At 41.9% G+C, this 17,536-nt stretch overlaps 1 protein-coding gene across 4 annotated transcripts in view; it reads left to right on the forward strand.

Moving 5' to 3' along the window:
* Window positions 1-17,536, forward strand: part of Sec24d (SEC24 homolog D, COPII coat complex component) — a 97,954-nt gene that overhangs the window by 47,805 nt on the left and 32,613 nt on the right. For 3 of the 4 annotated variants that reach the window (XM_028881470.2, XM_028881469.2, XM_037207051.1), the window contains exons 9-11: window positions 5,823-5,961; window positions 8,276-8,391; window positions 17,112-17,236. In XM_028881470.2, the coding sequence (XP_028737303.1) occupies window positions 5,823-5,961; window positions 8,276-8,391; window positions 17,112-17,236 (380 nt within the window). The remainder of the gene's footprint in view (window positions 1-5,822; window positions 5,962-8,275; window positions 8,392-17,111; window positions 17,237-17,536) is intronic. The other variant, XM_037207052.1, reaches the window with a different exon arrangement.

Genomic DNA, 17,536 nt, shown 5'->3' on the forward strand with positions numbered 1-17,536 from the left:
ATTAAAATTTTAAAAGTAAAGAAAGTGTCTAAGTGAGGCAAATGCGAGACATGAGACAAGACAGGCGGGCACTCACTCACCCACGGTGTCCTGGATGCTGGAGGCAGGACGTGACTAATCCTAGGCGTGGCCGCTGGGCCTCATCCCAGCATCAGCATCCTTTCTGCGCTTTCCTCTTGGCGGTGGCTGCTTCTCCTCTCCATCACAGTGCTGCCCAGAGCCGTGACTCAGCACTGGGCTCCTCTGCTGGGCTGTCACTCAGTCCCTTGATTGCCAGGGTACAGAGCAGGAGGTGGGAGCCACCGTGGGAGTGCTGGCTTCCTGAGGGCCTTTGCTTTTAGGAGACTTTGATGTCGCCTGCTGTGCCGGTGGCTGCCTGTCAGTCCCAACAGTATTTCTGCTTTCCTATGTAGAGTGAAGGAGAAGTTGGCAAAATATTAGCAGTATCTAAAACACAATGTTTCCTATTACCTCAGTAAATTTGGTAATTGCTTTAATGTCTATGAAATGTCTAATATATATATATATATATATATATATATATATATATATATATATGCGCCTGTCTTTTATTAATTTGTTTTAGAACAGTTTTAAGCTGTTGGTAAGTTTTAATAAATTCTGTTTATTAATTTTATGAGGTACTAGCTGCTCTAAGTCTGGCTGTTTCTAAAATTACACAAGTGGTTGTAATTGTTGTCTTGGGCATGACCCGAGAGCTTTTTCAATTTCAGTCTCACAGTGCCACCTACTGGACATATCCTGTAAAAATGGCTTTTCAGTTTCGACGTAGTGGGTAACTATTGTTGTAACTCCTCACTGTCCTAGAATAGAAAAATCTACAGCAAAACTTAAGTGTCTGGAGTTTTATTTTGTTGAGGCATGATCTGTGTAGGCATGGCTTGCCTTGGACTTGGGATCCCCCTCCCACAGCCTTCCTCCTGCCGGATCACAAGCGCCTGCCCTTGTTCTGGGCTCTGTACACAGTGTTCACAGCACTGTGCAAGCCCCAACAAAAACCCACAGCTTAAAGATCTTAGGAAATTTCGGTGGGCTTTCCTACATGGGGGTTCATTCTCTTGACTAACTGATTTTGCTTTGAAGGTATAATCTGTGACTGGTTTCCCATGTCCTTTCTAAGCTAAAAATAGCTCTTGTTGGTGTTGCTCGGTGTTGTGACCTTTCTGTGTGTGCCCTGGCCTTTCAACTGCACACGTGCGCATGTTTCCTACTGTCCGTTCCGTGTGCGTGAGCTCACTAAGACAGACAGGGGCTCAGAACCCACGGCAAGACTGTCACAGTTGCCGGAGAATGAAACTCGCTGATCATTAAACTAGGAATACTGACAAGATGGTATCAGTGATGTCGAGGAGATGTTGACTGATACTGGAACACCTCTTCTTTAATGTAGAAAAACCAATCAAAACTTATTGTGTTTTTAATCGATGACTGCATATTAATGCTGAGTGGTAATTTTTATTTAAAATTTTCTTTTTCACATAATATATTTTTATTACAATTTCCCCCTCCCCCAGATCCTCTCCAGTTCCCTTACCCAGACAACTTCATGTTCTTTCCCCCTTAAAAAAGTCCAGAACATTAAAAAGCCAAAATCAAAACAAACAAATAAAAACCAACAATACAAAATCAAAGAAACAAACACCCCCAAAAGTAGTGCCTACCTGATAAACAAAACAAAACATACGGTCTGTTTTGTGTTGGCCTGCTATTCCTGGGCATGCAGCCTGCCCTGGAGTGGGATTGTCAATATGAATGACACTCTCTTGGAGAAAACTGATTTCCCCTTTACCAGCAAATGTCAACTGCAAATAGCTTCTTGGTTAGGGTGAGGTCGCATGTTCCCCTCTCCTCCTCTGGGATTTGGTCTGTTTTGAACCTGTGCAGATCTTGTGTGTGCTCTCACAGTCTTTGTGAGTTCATATGTGCGTCAGTTCTGTTGTGCCCCTAAAAAACAAACCAAAAAAGCTTTGGCTCTTCCAATCTTTCCCCCTCCTTTTCCACATAGACCCTTAGCTTTGAGGGGAGGGGTTGATGAAGATACCACATTTTGGGGGATGGGCTGAGCACTCCAAAGTCTCTCACTCTTTACACATTGTCCATTGTGAGTCTCTGTGTTAACTCCCATCTACTGCGTAAAGAAGCCTCTCCGATGAGGGCCGAGCGATGTTCTGATCTATGGGTAGAGCAGTATGCTATTAGGAGTCATCTTATTGCTGTGTTTCTTTAGCAGTGATATCGTAGGTTTTCCCCTAGGCCCATGACCTGTCTGTTGTCAGGTTCCTGGCCACTTTCAGCGTCAGGTATGGGTTCCATCTCGTGGAATGGGCCTTAAATCCAAAAGGGGTTGGTTACTCCCTTAACATTTGTGCCACTATTATAACACTGTATCTCGTATGCAGGTCAGTGATGTAGGTCATAAGAGTTTGTAGCTGGGTAATATCAATGATTATCTTTCTCTTCAAGTAGCTTGCAGAGGATACCATCCAGCACTACGAACTCTAGTCATATGAACTGTGGTCTGTGGAATGTCTAGTAAGGCACCAGTTTGATTCTGCATATTTGATACTGGTATCTTTAGCAATAGGGCCTAACCACTATATTGTGGAGAGTAACCAATAGACTTGGCAATAGCCTATAGTGTTTGCATGGTCTATAGGACCCCAACTCTGAATGGTAATTTTACTTACACAAAAAGATACGTTTTGTTCACTTAAAACATTTTAATAAAAAATGGTATCAATATGCTATTTGTCATATCCTTGATAATCCAAAGATAGGAGATTCAAAAATCATCTTTGTTGATGGGCAAGGGCCCATCTTCAGTGTCCCCGTGACTTACTTGGTGATAAACTCACGCGTGGTAGCAGAACTGAGAATAGTCAGGAAAGAAGAGAAGAGTGAACAGGCGTGTACTAGAGGTCAAAGATGAAGGCACACTTGGAAGAAACTCCGGGGACAGGTGTGACCCGGTGAGTGCCCTTGGTAAGGAAAGTGAGCAGCTTTAGCCAATTCTGCAGAAGAAGGAATTCCACTTACAAATGTATATTCACTACAGTGAAACAGAGAAGAAAAGACAGCGTAACTCTCTCTGAGCGCATGCACATTACTGTGCAGCAGATAAGTGGACGTATGGAAAGAGAGTAAATCCTGATGGTTTTCAACACAGCCTGGGAGGTTAAACAATACACTGCCGTTTAAAAATCCTTGCCCCGTCGCCCCTGAAAAAAACGTAAACAGTTAAAAAGCTTTTAACATTCTTTACTGCCACCCTCGTTGTCTGGAGACCCTTCTTTCTTATCACCATCTGCTTTCCAAGGGAGCGAACACAGGAAAACGTAAGTGTTCTTAATAGCCAAGATATAGTCTTGACTTGACTGCAGTTTATGGCTAGACATCCATGCTTAGTTCTGTGAGTTTGAATCTGCCAGGACTGGAATGCTTGCATGGCTGTTGGTGATAGTTCCCAGACGTTTTAGGCATGGTCTGCCTTTGGGCAAATTATAATATTGAAAATAAAGGCAAATTACCTTCCATTCCTGCTGGCTTGTCTAGCAAATAATTGTGTCGTATTTGTTTCTAAAGTATTTCAGGGAATTGGTTGTAGTCTTTGAAGTCTTTGAAAACAAAAGGATGAAAGAGTAGAATTTGGCCACGGTGAAGGCTGACTGCAGAATTCCTCCTTGTTTAGCTTCAGAAAGCGGTGTCTGGTCTCGGGGTAAACAGAAGCATCCAGAAGCAGCCGCCTGACCAGTGCGTCTCCTCTGTCTTCAGCTCCCACTCTCCTGAGTCTCTAGGTCTTTCTGTTGGGTGCCTGCATCTCCCTGCTCACTCTGCTCCCTAGAGCATGTTTTATTACTACTCGCTAAAAAGAGCAAACTGAGGCCAGTTTGTGTCTTTCAAATGAAAGGTATATATAAAGACATCACTGTGTACATCCATGTGCAGGTTTGAAGCAAATCCCTAGATGCTTAAAAATGCCTCTCAAGTTTTACCCACTAGTTCATAACCATATTAAAGTCTCCTGGAAGGTAGATTTTTCTGTGCTCTAGGTCATTTTTATGAGGACATTTTGCAGTAACTAAGAAGTTTGCCTTCAGAAACCCAAGTACATTTCATACTATCCAGCTCTCACCCTCCCTTTAAAGACAGTTTTTCATGTGCTAAGTGCTTTTTACAGAGATAAAGTTGTTCTGGATAGAAACAATGGCAGTTACATTTCTCCAGCCATCTGTGCCAAGAACATGTCTCTACATGTGCACATTAATCCTTGTCTCAACAGCTCCTCCTCCCCTCCCCTTTCCTCCTCTTCCACTGTCCTGGGACCTCACAGCTCATTTCTGAACCCCCAGCAGTGGGTCGGCTTTCACTTGGACCATCTGACAAAGGCCAGCATCAGGACAGGGTTTCCTAAACCTTTGGGAGAAAACGGCCTGATGGTCCCTCACCGCCCCTGATGGTCCCTCACCGCCCCTGATGGTCCCTCACCGCCCCTGATGGTCCCTCACCGCCCCTGATGGTCCCTCACCCCACCTGATGGTCTCTCCCCGCCCCTGATGGTCCCTTACCACCCCTGATGGTCCCTTACCACCCCTGATGGTCCCTCACCGCCCCTGATGGTCCCTCACCTCCACCTGTTGATCCCTCACCCCAGCTGATGACCCCTCACCCCAGCTGATGACCCCTCACCCCAGCTGATGGCTTCTCACCCCAGCTGATGACCTCTGACCTCACCTGATGACCCCCCCTGCTCTTCCAGCCTCCATAAAAGTATCTTCTTTATTTATAAATTTATCTTTAAAAAATTTTTAACTGAAATGAACAGCTTCGCAGTTCTCAGACATTTCTGAAATGTTCTCTTTTAAACAGGTTTATAAAGGCAAGGAGGGTCTTTGTGGCTTTATTACAAAAGCTGGGAGCATTAAGAACAAGCAGAGTCCTAGCGCTGGGCCTCTTTGCTTTTAGTCTGGTTTTCTGTGTTATGTTGATGAGAAAGATGCATTTGAATCACGTGGTTTTTCCCAGTTCTGTCAAGCATGACCAGGGTAGTATGAAGCTTTGTCATTTAATGAAGTAACAAAAAGATGTAATCAGTCTCCAGCCCTAAATAAGTGGCCATTCTTGAATATTTTTCAAATAGTTTCAGCTTTCAAATTTTTTTATTAAATGTATTCACTTTATTTTATGTGTGAATGTTTTGCCTACATGTATGTAGATGTACCACGAGTGTGCTTGGTGTCCATGGAGGTCAAAAGAGGGCATCAGATCTCCTGGAACTGGAGTTATGGATGGTTGTGAATAACCGTGGTGGTACTAGGAATTGAACCTGGGTCCTCTGCAAGAGCAAAGTGCTGTCAACCTCTGAGACATCTCCCCAGGCCGGACAGTTTTATTTTAAAAGTAGTCATTTGTATATTACGTGAACAACATGCTGCCGTACACGCTAGACCCTTAAAACAGCTGTCTTGTTATTTTGTTTGGCGTGTGTACAGCTTAGCGGGATGCATGCTATAAGCATCAGGGACATTTTAACATAAGCTTAATGAAATATTTACATTGTTACATTTTATATATTCTCTTTTCACACACATATGGGTAATCATGCATCTACATATTGATTTCAACATACAGGTGTTGATATGTGCTTACAAGTGTAATTTTTGTTTGTAAATGATACACAAATTTGGGGAGAATCCTCACTGTCCTGGCGAATGCTCATTAAGAGTTTCTTAGTGAATCCCGGGGGAGGATTTTGACAGCACCCAGAATCCCCGCACTTCCATTCATTTCCTTCCTTCCTCTAGACCCCCCTGTACTTGGTAAATCACGGTGAGAGCGGACCAGTGCGGTGCAACAGGTGCAAAGCCTACATGTGCCCGTTCATGCAGTTCATTGAAGGCGGGAGGCGCTTCCAGTGCGGGTTTTGCAGCTGTGTGAATGACGGTAAGTGGTGCTGTGGAGCGCGCTTGGTAAAAGCATTTTATTTAAAAATAAGGTGGGTTAGACGCCTCAGCTTAGGAAAGACAGACTTTTGGGGCGGGGCAGCGGGGTGGCGCTACTTGTGATGTCCCCTAAAGAGAAGCCATTGCTGATGGAACTAGGTCCCTCTTACCTAGGCTGCAGGAGCCTCCCACGGAAACTGTGCCGTGGCTTTGCGTAAAACTGACGAGTGTGATGGTGGAGCTGTGTCTCCTTCCACGGTGGCCCGTTTGAGTGCAGTATGAGTCTTTACTTCTTGCATTTGTAAATGTCTTTTCGATGTGTTTTTCGTTTCATCCTATCACAGATCTGCTAATGTTGACGTCAGGCAGTTGTGAGGGAGGGTACCACAGAGAGAGCTATAATAAAAGCACTTGTCCACAAACACGAGTGCCCGAGTGTGGTCCTCAGCACCCACGTGAAAAATAAGCAGAGTGTGGTGATGCCTGTCTGTAGCCCCTGGGGTTGACGAGGTGGAAACAGGAGAATTCCTATGGCTCCCTGCCTGGCCACCCTAGCCAAATGGTGGTCAAGCTCCAAGTCCCAGTGAGAAACCCTGTCTCGAGTAACAAAGTGGACGGCTCCTGAGGAACACCACCTGAGCTTGACCCGGCCGGCCAGCCTCCCATGTGCAGCTACACGCGCGCACGCACACACAAACACACACACACACACAAACAAAGAGAGAAACAGATCATAATTTATGGTGTGACTTGAGCTTGGTTGAGGATAGGTGACAAGATAATATTAAATGTTAATGAGCATGTAAAATTAATTTTAAGAAATCATATCATATGTAGATGTATGAGTGTGAGTGAATTATATATTATGCTGTATAGAAATTACCATTCCACACATAAGCCAGACAATCCAGAAATCTGCATGACACCTACATGTAACTAAGTCACCATCATGGCCCCTGGTTTCTTTGACTTTACTGAGAGAGACTGTCATCTTCGGCTTCTGTAATCTTTTCAAGATGTTGAATTCACCAAGTTCAGGGTCAAAATATGTAAGTATAAACTTTATAGAGTTCACTCCTAAAAGAAACAGCCATGAGATGGTAAGAACATAGAATCTGAAACTTCGGTTTTTTTTTTTTTTTTGAAAGTCTGACTGTAGAAAAATAGTCTTGTTATAATTTGCTTGTTCACAGCTGAACTTGGAGACTGATGAGTGTTGGTTTCAAACCAAAAGGTACTGCTTTTGTGGTTTTTACAAAGGGAGATGCTGTTCTTAGCAAAATACTTAAAAGTATTGGTAACTTTCCCACATACTATCAACAGCATTGCACGGCCTTCTCTGGCCATCTCCAGGCAACAGGAGCTCCTTCGCGCGGAGACACCAGGCCTTATTTGTCCAAGTGTTCAGTGTGTGAGTCATAAGTCTCGCTCTGCCTTTGGGTGACTTCCAGAACGTTGCTAGAAGTAACCTTCTGAGACATTTGAGTCAAATTAGACTTCAACTGAGATCTTTCGGGTGCAGTTTTTCCCTAATACAGTAATCTTCTACATGAGTAGGGCCAGATACTAGCAGATTAGCATGTGAAAGCCCAGGGCTGAAGATATTTCTTAATTAAGGTGTAACAAAGATCGTAGTTGAGAGCATAATCTAAATAGCCAGCATTAGCCTCTGTCAGCTATGTTAAAAATTCAAATAGAAAACTAACTCTTTAAAAAAGAGGTAATTAAGTAGAGGCAGGTATTTGGGTATGTTAACTTGAAAACAGCAACACTTTTCTCTGGGATTTCCAAAATTATAACTATTCTTGGCCGTCAGTAACTTGTATATGGTCAAGAGGCTTTTAGCAAAGCTCTCATTCTGATTGCATGAATATAAATATTGTGGTCTGTGGTTTTTCTATATGTATAAAATATTTCATGACTAAAATGTAGTAATACATTATACTGAGAAACAGTAGTGAAGCAATCAACATTGATGAAAATTATTTATAAAATTATGTAGTTCCATAGATAGAATTCTAGGCAGATTGATTTCATCATTAAAAAATCAAAATTTATATATGACAAAACTATTGTAACATAATTGAAAGGCAAAAATGTCATGACTTACAACATATACAAGAGTCAAAAAGTAAGTTTTAAAAAGAGAAAACTCGTTTTTCACATATTTCTAAGACATGCTGTCACAATAATGATGCTGAGAACAGCTTGTGTCCTTTATCCTGACTCCTTCCCTCTATTATAAAATCTGAGGCTTTGTTGGGTTGTCTGCTTGTGAAAACAAAGGATTTCCTGCCTTGGCTTGTTTTCCTTAGTTCCTCCATTCTATTTCCAACATCTGGACCACATTGGAAGGAGAGTGGACCACTTTGAGAAGCCAGAGCTGTCGCTGGGATCCTATGAATACGTCGCAACGCTGGACTACTGCAGAGTGAGTCTTGCCAGGACTTGAGCGTTTCTACGTTGATGCTGAGTTCCACTGAACAACTTCCATATGTAAAGACACGACTTGGTTCACAGACAGAGCATCTCCCAGAGCATGTAGAAGTACCTCAGACACAGATCTGACCTAACTCGTTAGCATGACTCAGTTGCTGCAATGCCTTCTGGAGTCATCAAGCTTAGAAATAGAGAACAATTCTTTTTGTTTGTTGGGAGAGAGTAGCCTGCCTTTTTGTTTGTTTTGATTTGGTGTCTGAGACAGGGTCTCACTTAGTTTGGGCCTTGACCTTGCTGTGTGGCTGAAGGCGACCTTGAACTGCTGATCATCCAAGTCCCACATGCTGGGGTGAGTGGTGTGTGCCACCAACCCCAGATGTTGTACTGCTTCTTCATGCAGTAATTCTGTCCAGGTTTCTGCCTCCTTCTCTGCCGAGGCAGAAACTTAGCCAGCATGCTTGGAGGACTGCTGCCTTGCTCGCTTTAGTGTGTAACTGTGAGACTCGTCTGACCACCTCCCGTAAACTTCTCTGGCTTCCGTCTCAAAAGAAAAACAAAAGATAACAAAACTAACTTTCCTTATAAAGCCACTGACTGTGGGACACGGCTACCATCGCAGGGCTGTCAACGACTGTATGAAAGTCTCAATACAGAGACTGACTATCAGCTCTGCCTTTGTATAGTAAAGACAAGAGGTGTCTTTCCACTCATCCATCATGCGTGCACGGCCCCTGTCTGGCAAGTCCTTCTCTGCTTCCTGACTGGATGGAAGTTTATTGTGAGCACGTATTTTCATTTGTTTGTTCCAAGTGGTGCTTTCTGTGTCTTTGTCTAACTTAGGGGACATCTTCGTTTTATCTGTTCTCCCTGGGGCATTGTGTGTTTGCGTGTGTGTGTGTGTGTGTGTGTGTGTGTGTGTGTGTGTGTGTGTGTGTGTGTGTTCTCATAGATCCTGACACCTCGGGGTCCCTCTAGTCATCTTGTGACATTCCTGCATGTCTCACACAGTTGGGAGTAGGTCAGCACAAGCTGAATAAGGGGGTGGATGGATGTGTGCACCTGCAGATGTGGTGCTCTGACCCTTTGTGTTCCACTGACAGACTCCAGCGTGAGTCCCCATGGTGCCTATTCTTCAGTCACAGCTGGAACTCCAGTGTGCTCCTGAAGCATCAGGAGTAGGTGAAGACACAGGTCCATTCTGACTTCTGTCCTTCCTCTCCCGAAAATGAGTGCCCGCTAACATCTCACGTCTGGAAAACAGCCTCTGGTTGCAGGTTCCCTCCAGAGACTTAAACTAGAGAACAAATTCATGTGTTGAGAGCAGATAGCAAGAAGATTTACCCAGATTAGTTTTTCTTTGCAGTTGGATAAATCTTTAAAATTTTCAACTAACATATCTTATTGTCCTATTGACTATTTTATGATTGTTTTAAACTAATTTATTAAAGAAATAGTTATTAAAGAAAAACCCAATGCTTTATTAGTTTGAAATGTTATGAGTTATTTAACTTGCCTGGTGAAATATAAAACATTTTTGATACAGATGCTTTATGCTAGGTATCAAACATGTCTGGAGGCACAATTTACGTTTCAGTGGTTTCTTTGTTCTTCATGCCGTTGACAGAAGGAGACTCAGTACACAAAAGTAAGCATTTGGTGTTCTGATTAAATATCATAAAGCTGTTGTAAGTCACTATGTAGAGTTTATTCCCTGAACTCCGTAGTTGGAGTATGAATCCCAATCATGTGCTGAGGCTTCAAGTCTCTGCCAGAAAGTATAATTATTGACCTTATGCCTTTTTTCGATAGAAACATGGGTGAGAGTCAAGCCTATGCCTGGAAATGAGAAGCTTCAAATTTTACTTTATGGCAGTATTCCAGAAGGATACTAAAAGGAAAATCTCACCCAGAAAGCAAGAAGCCAAATAATTGTGACCTTTGGAGTTTCATCTTCCCCTTTTATCCAAGTAGAGTTTGTAGGTTTTTTTTTTTTTTTTTTTTTTTAAACTCTTTGCTCTTTGGGGGCCCACCACCCAGTTCCCAAATAAACCCAAGGAGTCTTATTCTTCCTTATGAATGCCCAGCCTTAGCTTGGTTTGTTTCTAGTCAGCTTTTTTTTTTTTAACTTAAATTATCCCATCTACCCTTTTCCTCTGGGCTCTTACCTTTCTCTATTCTGTATGTCCTTTTTTACTTCTTATTCCATTGCTGCCTGTGTGGCTGCCCCCTCTGGCATCCTCCGCTCTTTCTCCTTTTTTTTTCACTCTCCCTCTTCTCTTCTTTTCCTTCTATTTTTTTTTCAGCCTGGCAGCCCGACCTATTCCTCTCCTGCCTAGCTGTTGGCCATTCAGCTCTTTATTAGACCAATCAGGTGCTTTAGGCAGGCAAAGTAACACAGCTTCACAGAGTTAAACAAATGCAACATCAAAGAATGCAACACATCTTTGCATCATTAAGCAGATATTTCACAGCATAAATGAATGTAACATATCTTCAACTAATATCCCACAATAAGAGTTTATAGTAAATGTGCACTGTTTTATATCATCTAAAATGTAAACAAAGTAGAATAATGAGTTGACTTAGGGATTTGGATGTTGAAAAGGTGTTTATTTGCTTTGGATATATATTTTAATACTATAGACACTGAAAAGAGAATTACAGATTCGTATTTTCCTCTGCATTTAATTAATCTTAATGTTGATTTTAGGCAATAAAATTAGCATTTGTTGAACACCAAGTGTGTCTCTGCCAGATACTTCTCACATATGTGTTATATCATTTTGCTCAGTCAGCCCACATGTTGTGTGCCACATTGTATGGGGACAGGTGAGAGAGCTTCAGCTGCAGATCAAACGGATCAAACGTGCAGAAGGTGACGGTGGCACACTGAAACTGTGTCTGTGGGGTCAGAGCCCTATCTCCTGTCGGTATACCATGAAGTGTATAGCCAGGTGCTTTACAAAAATCAGTATGGAGTTTCCCTGAGGTAAAACAAACCTACTATCAGCTTTTCTTCTTGAATAAAAATGTAGGGTTTTCTTTTAGTTAATTTTAATTCATTTTGACATTTCTTAGATACCTTGCATGTCCAAACAATTTGTCTCTGTACTGTAAGGATTACCCCAAATCTGCAATATGATAAACAGTTCCAAGAATATGCCAAAGAAGCATGTGTAATTACAGTATGAATGTATGTTACACACTGTGAAGAATGGCCAAAATGCTGTAGGAGAGCCTGGTCAGAAAAGTGTAGAGCAGGAAGTGTCAAGAGCAGGTAAATCAGGAGCAGATAACCGGGCGTAGGGACACACACCTCTAATCCCGGCACCTGGGAGACAGAGGGGGGGGCTCTGTAAATTCAAGGCCATCCTGGTCTAAACAGTGAGTTCCAGGATAGCTAGAGCTAGTGGGACCCTGTCTCAAAGAAACAAAAACAAAAGTAATAATAATAATAAATAATAATAATAATAATAATAATAATAATAATAAATAAACTATGAGCAGAGAACTGACTGTGGAAGTAGAAGGTGAAACTGCGGAGTGACCAGAAGTGGGTCATAGAATCATGTATGATTCAGTCACTTCTGTTCCGGGGCTCTGAAGACATTGTTGATAACTGATGTGGACCCATTGTAAGCACTAAGATTGCTGGAGAGTATATTCCTTTTTCTTCAAAAACTCATATGAATTCAAGTATTTTAATAGCACTATGTCAAATAAACCATATTTACCCCTGTCCTGGCTCAGGTCCGGGGACTCTGATTCTGTGTTGGAAGTATTTTGGAAATGGCAGCCATATTGGGAATGCATATTGGGGAATGAGAAGTGAATTGAAGATGTATTTTGAGACAAATCTGTCCTTTTATTTCCTACTGGGTTAGCATTGTGTTTTTTGAGGTTTTAGATTTTTGTACACATTGTAAAGGAAGTTTTATAGAGTCTGGATTGACAGGCTTTTTGAGAGCTTATATTACTTTAATAGTATTGGGGATAATTAAAAATGGGAAGACAGTAGTTTCCATTGATTTCTACTGCCATGCATGCATACACACATACCCATACCCCCGCAAGCGCCCCACACACATGCCATTCACCATTAACAGCCATTGAAAACTCCAGTATAATGCTGTTCACTGGGCTCTGGGGACTTAATAAAGTGGTTCTCAGAAGATAGTGTGCAGTGGGCCAGTTTTATCTGACAGAAGTCTATCATGAGAATGGCACATTAGAAATAAATATTGTAGCCAGAAGGTTCTCCGCTCCTGAGTTCCTCCTGGTTCAGCTTCAAAGGCATAAAAGAACACATACTGGTGAGAAACTGTATGAATGTCATCAGTGTGGTAAAGCCTTTATACATCCCAGTCATCTTCTAATGCATAAAAGAACATATACAGGAGAGAAACAGAAAAAAGAAAGGCAGCTTAGAGGCAGGCAGGAAATCCAAGGAGAGAGAAAGGAAGGAGAAAGGTGGAGTCTAGGGAGACATCAGCACCCCCAGGAGAAGCAAGATGTGAGAGTACCTGTAAGTCATGACCATGTGGCAACTTATAAATAGAAATGGGTTAAGTTAAAAGAGCCAGCTAGCAAGAAGCCTTCCATCGGCCATACAGTTTGTAAATAATATAAGCCTCTGTGTGTTTACTTGGGTCCAAGCAGCTGCAGGACTGGGGGTGACAGAGATTTGTCTGGACCATGGGGGCCCAGGCGGGACCTGAGAAACTTAAGGCGACAAAGTAGTACAAGTAGGAAAAAAATGAGCATTGCATCACAGCTCTTTCAAAAATCACAACTAGAATTGTCCTGTGATCCAGAAATCAGGTTCTGGATGTATTCTCCAAAGAAAATCAGAGTCTCAAAAAGATTTGCACAAGGGATATCGGTTTGTGATTTTCTGTTTTTGTTGGATATTTGTGTGGTTTTGGTATAAGGGCAATAGTGGCTTCATAAAAAGACACAGGAAGTGTTCCCTCAGTTTCTATTTAGTGGAACAGTTTGAGGGGTATTGGCATTAGTTTGTCTTTGAAGGTCTGGTAGAATTCAGTACTGAATCCAGCTGGCCCTGTATTTGTGTGGGTTTGTGTGTGTGTGTGTGTGTGTGTGTGTGTGTGTGTGTGTGTGTGTTCTTTTTATTGTTATTGTTGGTATATTTTAAATTCCTGCTTCTGTCTCACTGGGGTATTATGGGTCTGTTTAAATTGTTTATTTCATCTTCACTTAACTTTGGAAGGTCTTATATATATGAAGAAATTCATCCATTTCTTTTAGGTTTTCCAGTTTGGTGGAATACAGATTTTTAAAGTATGTACTTGTGATTCTCTGTATTTCCTTGGTATCTGTTGTAATGTTCTTCTTTCCCCTCTAATTTTATTAATTTCGATCTCCTCTCTATATACTTTGGTTAGCTTGGCTGAAGTTTTGTCAATCTTATTTATTTTTTTCAAGGAACCAATTCCAAGTTGTCTACTGTTCTTGGGTGGTTTATTGCTTGTGCCCTCTTGGGTGTAGTTAACCTCTTCAGACTCAAGTTTCCTTCTTGAAACTTCTGGGGGGGCGGATTGGTAGGTAGAGGTTGTTTAAACTGGTTTATCATGGAATGATTCTCTTTCTCCTTTGATTGTGATTGATAGTTTTTCTGGGTGTAGTAGTCTGGCCTGGCATCTATGGTCTCTCAGAATGGGTAGAACACCCATCTAGGCCATTCTGGCTTTCAGAGTTTTCCTTGAGAAGTCAGTTGTTATTCTAATGGTCTTTTTCCCTTGCAGCTTTTTATACTCTTAATTTATTCTGTATGTTTAATGTTTTGATTATTATGTGTCATGGGCATTTCTTTTCTGTTCTGGTCTTTTTGGCATTTTATATACTTTTTGTACCTTGATAGGCATCTCTTTCTTTAGGTTGGAGAATTTGTTTTCTATGATTTTGTTAAAAATATTTTCTATGCCTTTGACCTAGGTTTCCTCTCTTTCCTCTATTCCTATTATTTATAGATTTAAGCTTTTCATTGTGTCATTGTGTCCAACTTTTTCTGGATGTTTTGTCCCTGGGTTTTTTGTTTTTTGTTTTGGATTTTCTTAGATTTAACATTTTCTTTGACTGAAGTGCCCATTTCTTTCATCTTGTCTTCAACACCCAAAGTTCTCTCTTCCATGTCTTGTACTCTGTGGGTGAGGTTTACCTCTGAGGTTTTTGTTTGACTTTCTAAATGTTTCATTTCCAGTTTTATTACAGTTTGGCTTTTCTTTTGATGCAGTGGTTCTCGACCTTCCTAATGCTGCGATCCTTTAATACAGTTCCTCTTGTTATGGTGACCCCCAACCATATAATTATTTTTGTTGCTACTTCATAACTGTAATTTTGCTACTGTTGTAAATTGTAATGTAAATATCTGATACTCAGGATGGTCTTAGGCAACCCCTATTGTTGAGTTGTTCGACTCCCAGGTTGAGAACCTCTCCTTTAGTGGGTCTATTTCTTTGTTAAATTCTACTTTCCTATCTTGAAATGTTTTCATTATTTCACTCAGCAGTTTGTATTTTCAGTGTTCATTAAGGCATTAATCTATATCCTCTCAGCAGGTTGCTGGTTTCTGAAGGAGGCATGTTGTCTTGGCTGTTCATATTTGTGTTTTTGTGCTGGGATCCAGGCATTTGGCGTATGGTGTTTAATTTTTTTCCTGCTGTAGATATCTGGTTTTGTCTCCGTTGGGTGGATGTTCTGTTCATTGGTTGTTGTTGCCCACTCTGGATCCTAGGCAAGCGTGGTGGCTGTGGGGTTCCTGATAGAGAACGTGTCTGCCAGTTGGCACATGACACAGAGGGATGGAGATGCTCTAGGAGGAAAGGCTGAGATGGGGATTCTGGGTCTGCACCAAGAGGGAGAATCCCTAGGGTAGGCAGTTGAGTAAGAGGAGGGATTCCTGCAGGCAAGCTGCAGCAGGGCTGAGAGTGAGTCCAGAGGACCTGAGTCAAGGACAGGAAAGAGTGAAGATGGTCTACTGGTGTCTCAGTCCAGAGGGTCTCTAGTACCAAGTGTTTCTGCAGGTTGGTGGCTGACACAAAGAATGGAGATGGACACAAGGGAAGGCTGAGAGGGTCTATGGGAAAGAGCTGGGGGCGGGAGGCTGGGTCCACACCAAGTGACCAGAAGAACCATTGAAAGAAAGAAAGAAAGAAAAATGGCTGAGGGAAACAAAGCAGTCAAGTCCAGTTTCAGGTCTGAAGCCTTGGAGTTATCATGAAGTGCTGTTCCTGACAGAACCCAGAAGGCAATGTGGTGTGGAGGAATGGCAGATTAACTTTACACATGTTGAGGACAAGTCTTAGTGGGTGACGGATTCCTAGAGAGACAAGCTGGCTAGAGCTATGGAACAGGTCAGTGAGGAGTGACTTATGGGGAATGTATTATGAGAGAGTATAAAATACAGTTGGGATGGTCACCAAGAGGCTTTGCTTTAATTAATGAGAATGGCTGCTGTGTTCTCTGGTATAACCCATTTTATGGAATAGAGGAGATGGAACTTGGAAATTCAGAAGAAATTCTCATGTAGACGCCGACTGGCACAGCTCCCTCATTCCTTGGCTGTTCTGATTTGGGATATAGAAAAGTGACATTTTCAGATTGAATGTTGAGTCTTATAAGTTTTTATTTGACATGGGGTATTTTATTAGAATGGTATTATGTCTGTTATAGTAGATACAGACTGAATCAATGAGATCATTTGTAACCGCTATCATCTAATCATATAATAATGGAAATATATTTTAATTTTAGAACATTTTTGTGCTTTACCATAAGTTGAAAAACTCTTGGTCTTGGGTCTTTACTCTCTCGTGGAGGTCACTGATGATATTTGCCTGCGGCTTTCTTTTCCAAACATTTTCTAAATCCCAACTGAAGGATCACTTCCTTATGAGCTGTTTGGACAGCGGCCAGACTGGGGAAGAGTGAGAGTCCATTTTCCTACCAGCTGCTTTCTGTTACAGTGACCGCTGCAAAGACATAGGAAAGGGACCGTTTTTCTTTACCACAGACATGAAGTGAGTTTTGAAAGTATTTTATAATGTACATTTTTGAAGGTATGCAGTTAAATCTTAATAGACATTTTCATATCTGTCATCGAGTGTGTTGGTAGATTCCTGTAACCCCAGCATTGGAGAGTCTTAGACAAGAGAATGGACCGTGTTTGAGGCCAGCGTGAGGCACAGCAAGACCTTGCTTCAAAAACAAAACAAAACAAAAGTATATCTAAAACCAAAGGAACTGGCGAGAGACCTGAAAATCACGATATCCTAGTTAATGAGGCTTGGTTCTATCTTCCAAAAATGCTAATTTCCAATTGTACTCCTTTTTTAGCATTCCTTTTCAGGGCCCCAAATACATTTCCTCCTAAAAGGGAGCATGTTGCATGCAAGGCTGGCCCAATGCTCGAACTCCCTTCAGCAGTCGCAGTAGGGGGTCTCTGGAGATCTGAAAGTGAGCCATCTCTGTTAAATATAATAGAAAGTTCATGTCATAACTTGGAAACTAAGCGGCTTCTTTTATTTATTAACTAGCATCAGGGACTGAGTTTCCTAGCATGTTATTTGATTCACAGATGTTGTATCCTAAGTATTGACCGAAGCGTCTAATAGTCCTCAGAGTTTGTTTACATTTGACTGTGAGACGTACTGACTTTGTATCTACTTGTGTGATGTGTTTGCCTTCCTGCAGAAGAATAAGCCGCCCAAGCCCCCAGCCTTTATCTTCATGATTGACGTCTCCTACAGTAACATAAAGAATGGACTGGTCAAGCTCATCTGTGAAGAGCTGAAGACCGTGCTGCAGAGACTGCCCAAGTAAGGGAACTGCTGGGCTTCTGTGGGGTATACTGTGTCCCCGAGCTGGTGCAGACTGGCTGGTGAACATCATCGGCTAATGGGAACGTTGTACTTATAAACCAAACTTCACCCTTCTTCTGAATATCCAAAATGTCAAGGTGGATGTTTGCATAAAGAAAAGAAAAAGGAAACAGAGAAAGAAAAACAGTACAGACAAATGGAGCATCTCAGAATACTTTATAAATGACCAGGAGAGTCCCAACAGTGAGGATGTGGGGAAAACTTGGGAAGCCCGGTACAGAAAAGCTGGTGGTTGCT

The sequence above is a fragment of the Peromyscus leucopus genome, chromosome 6 (assembly GCF_004664715.2).
Source record: "Peromyscus leucopus breed LL Stock chromosome 6, UCI_PerLeu_2.1, whole genome shotgun sequence".
NCBI classification, from domain to species: domain Eukaryota; kingdom Metazoa; phylum Chordata; class Mammalia; order Rodentia; family Cricetidae; genus Peromyscus; species Peromyscus leucopus.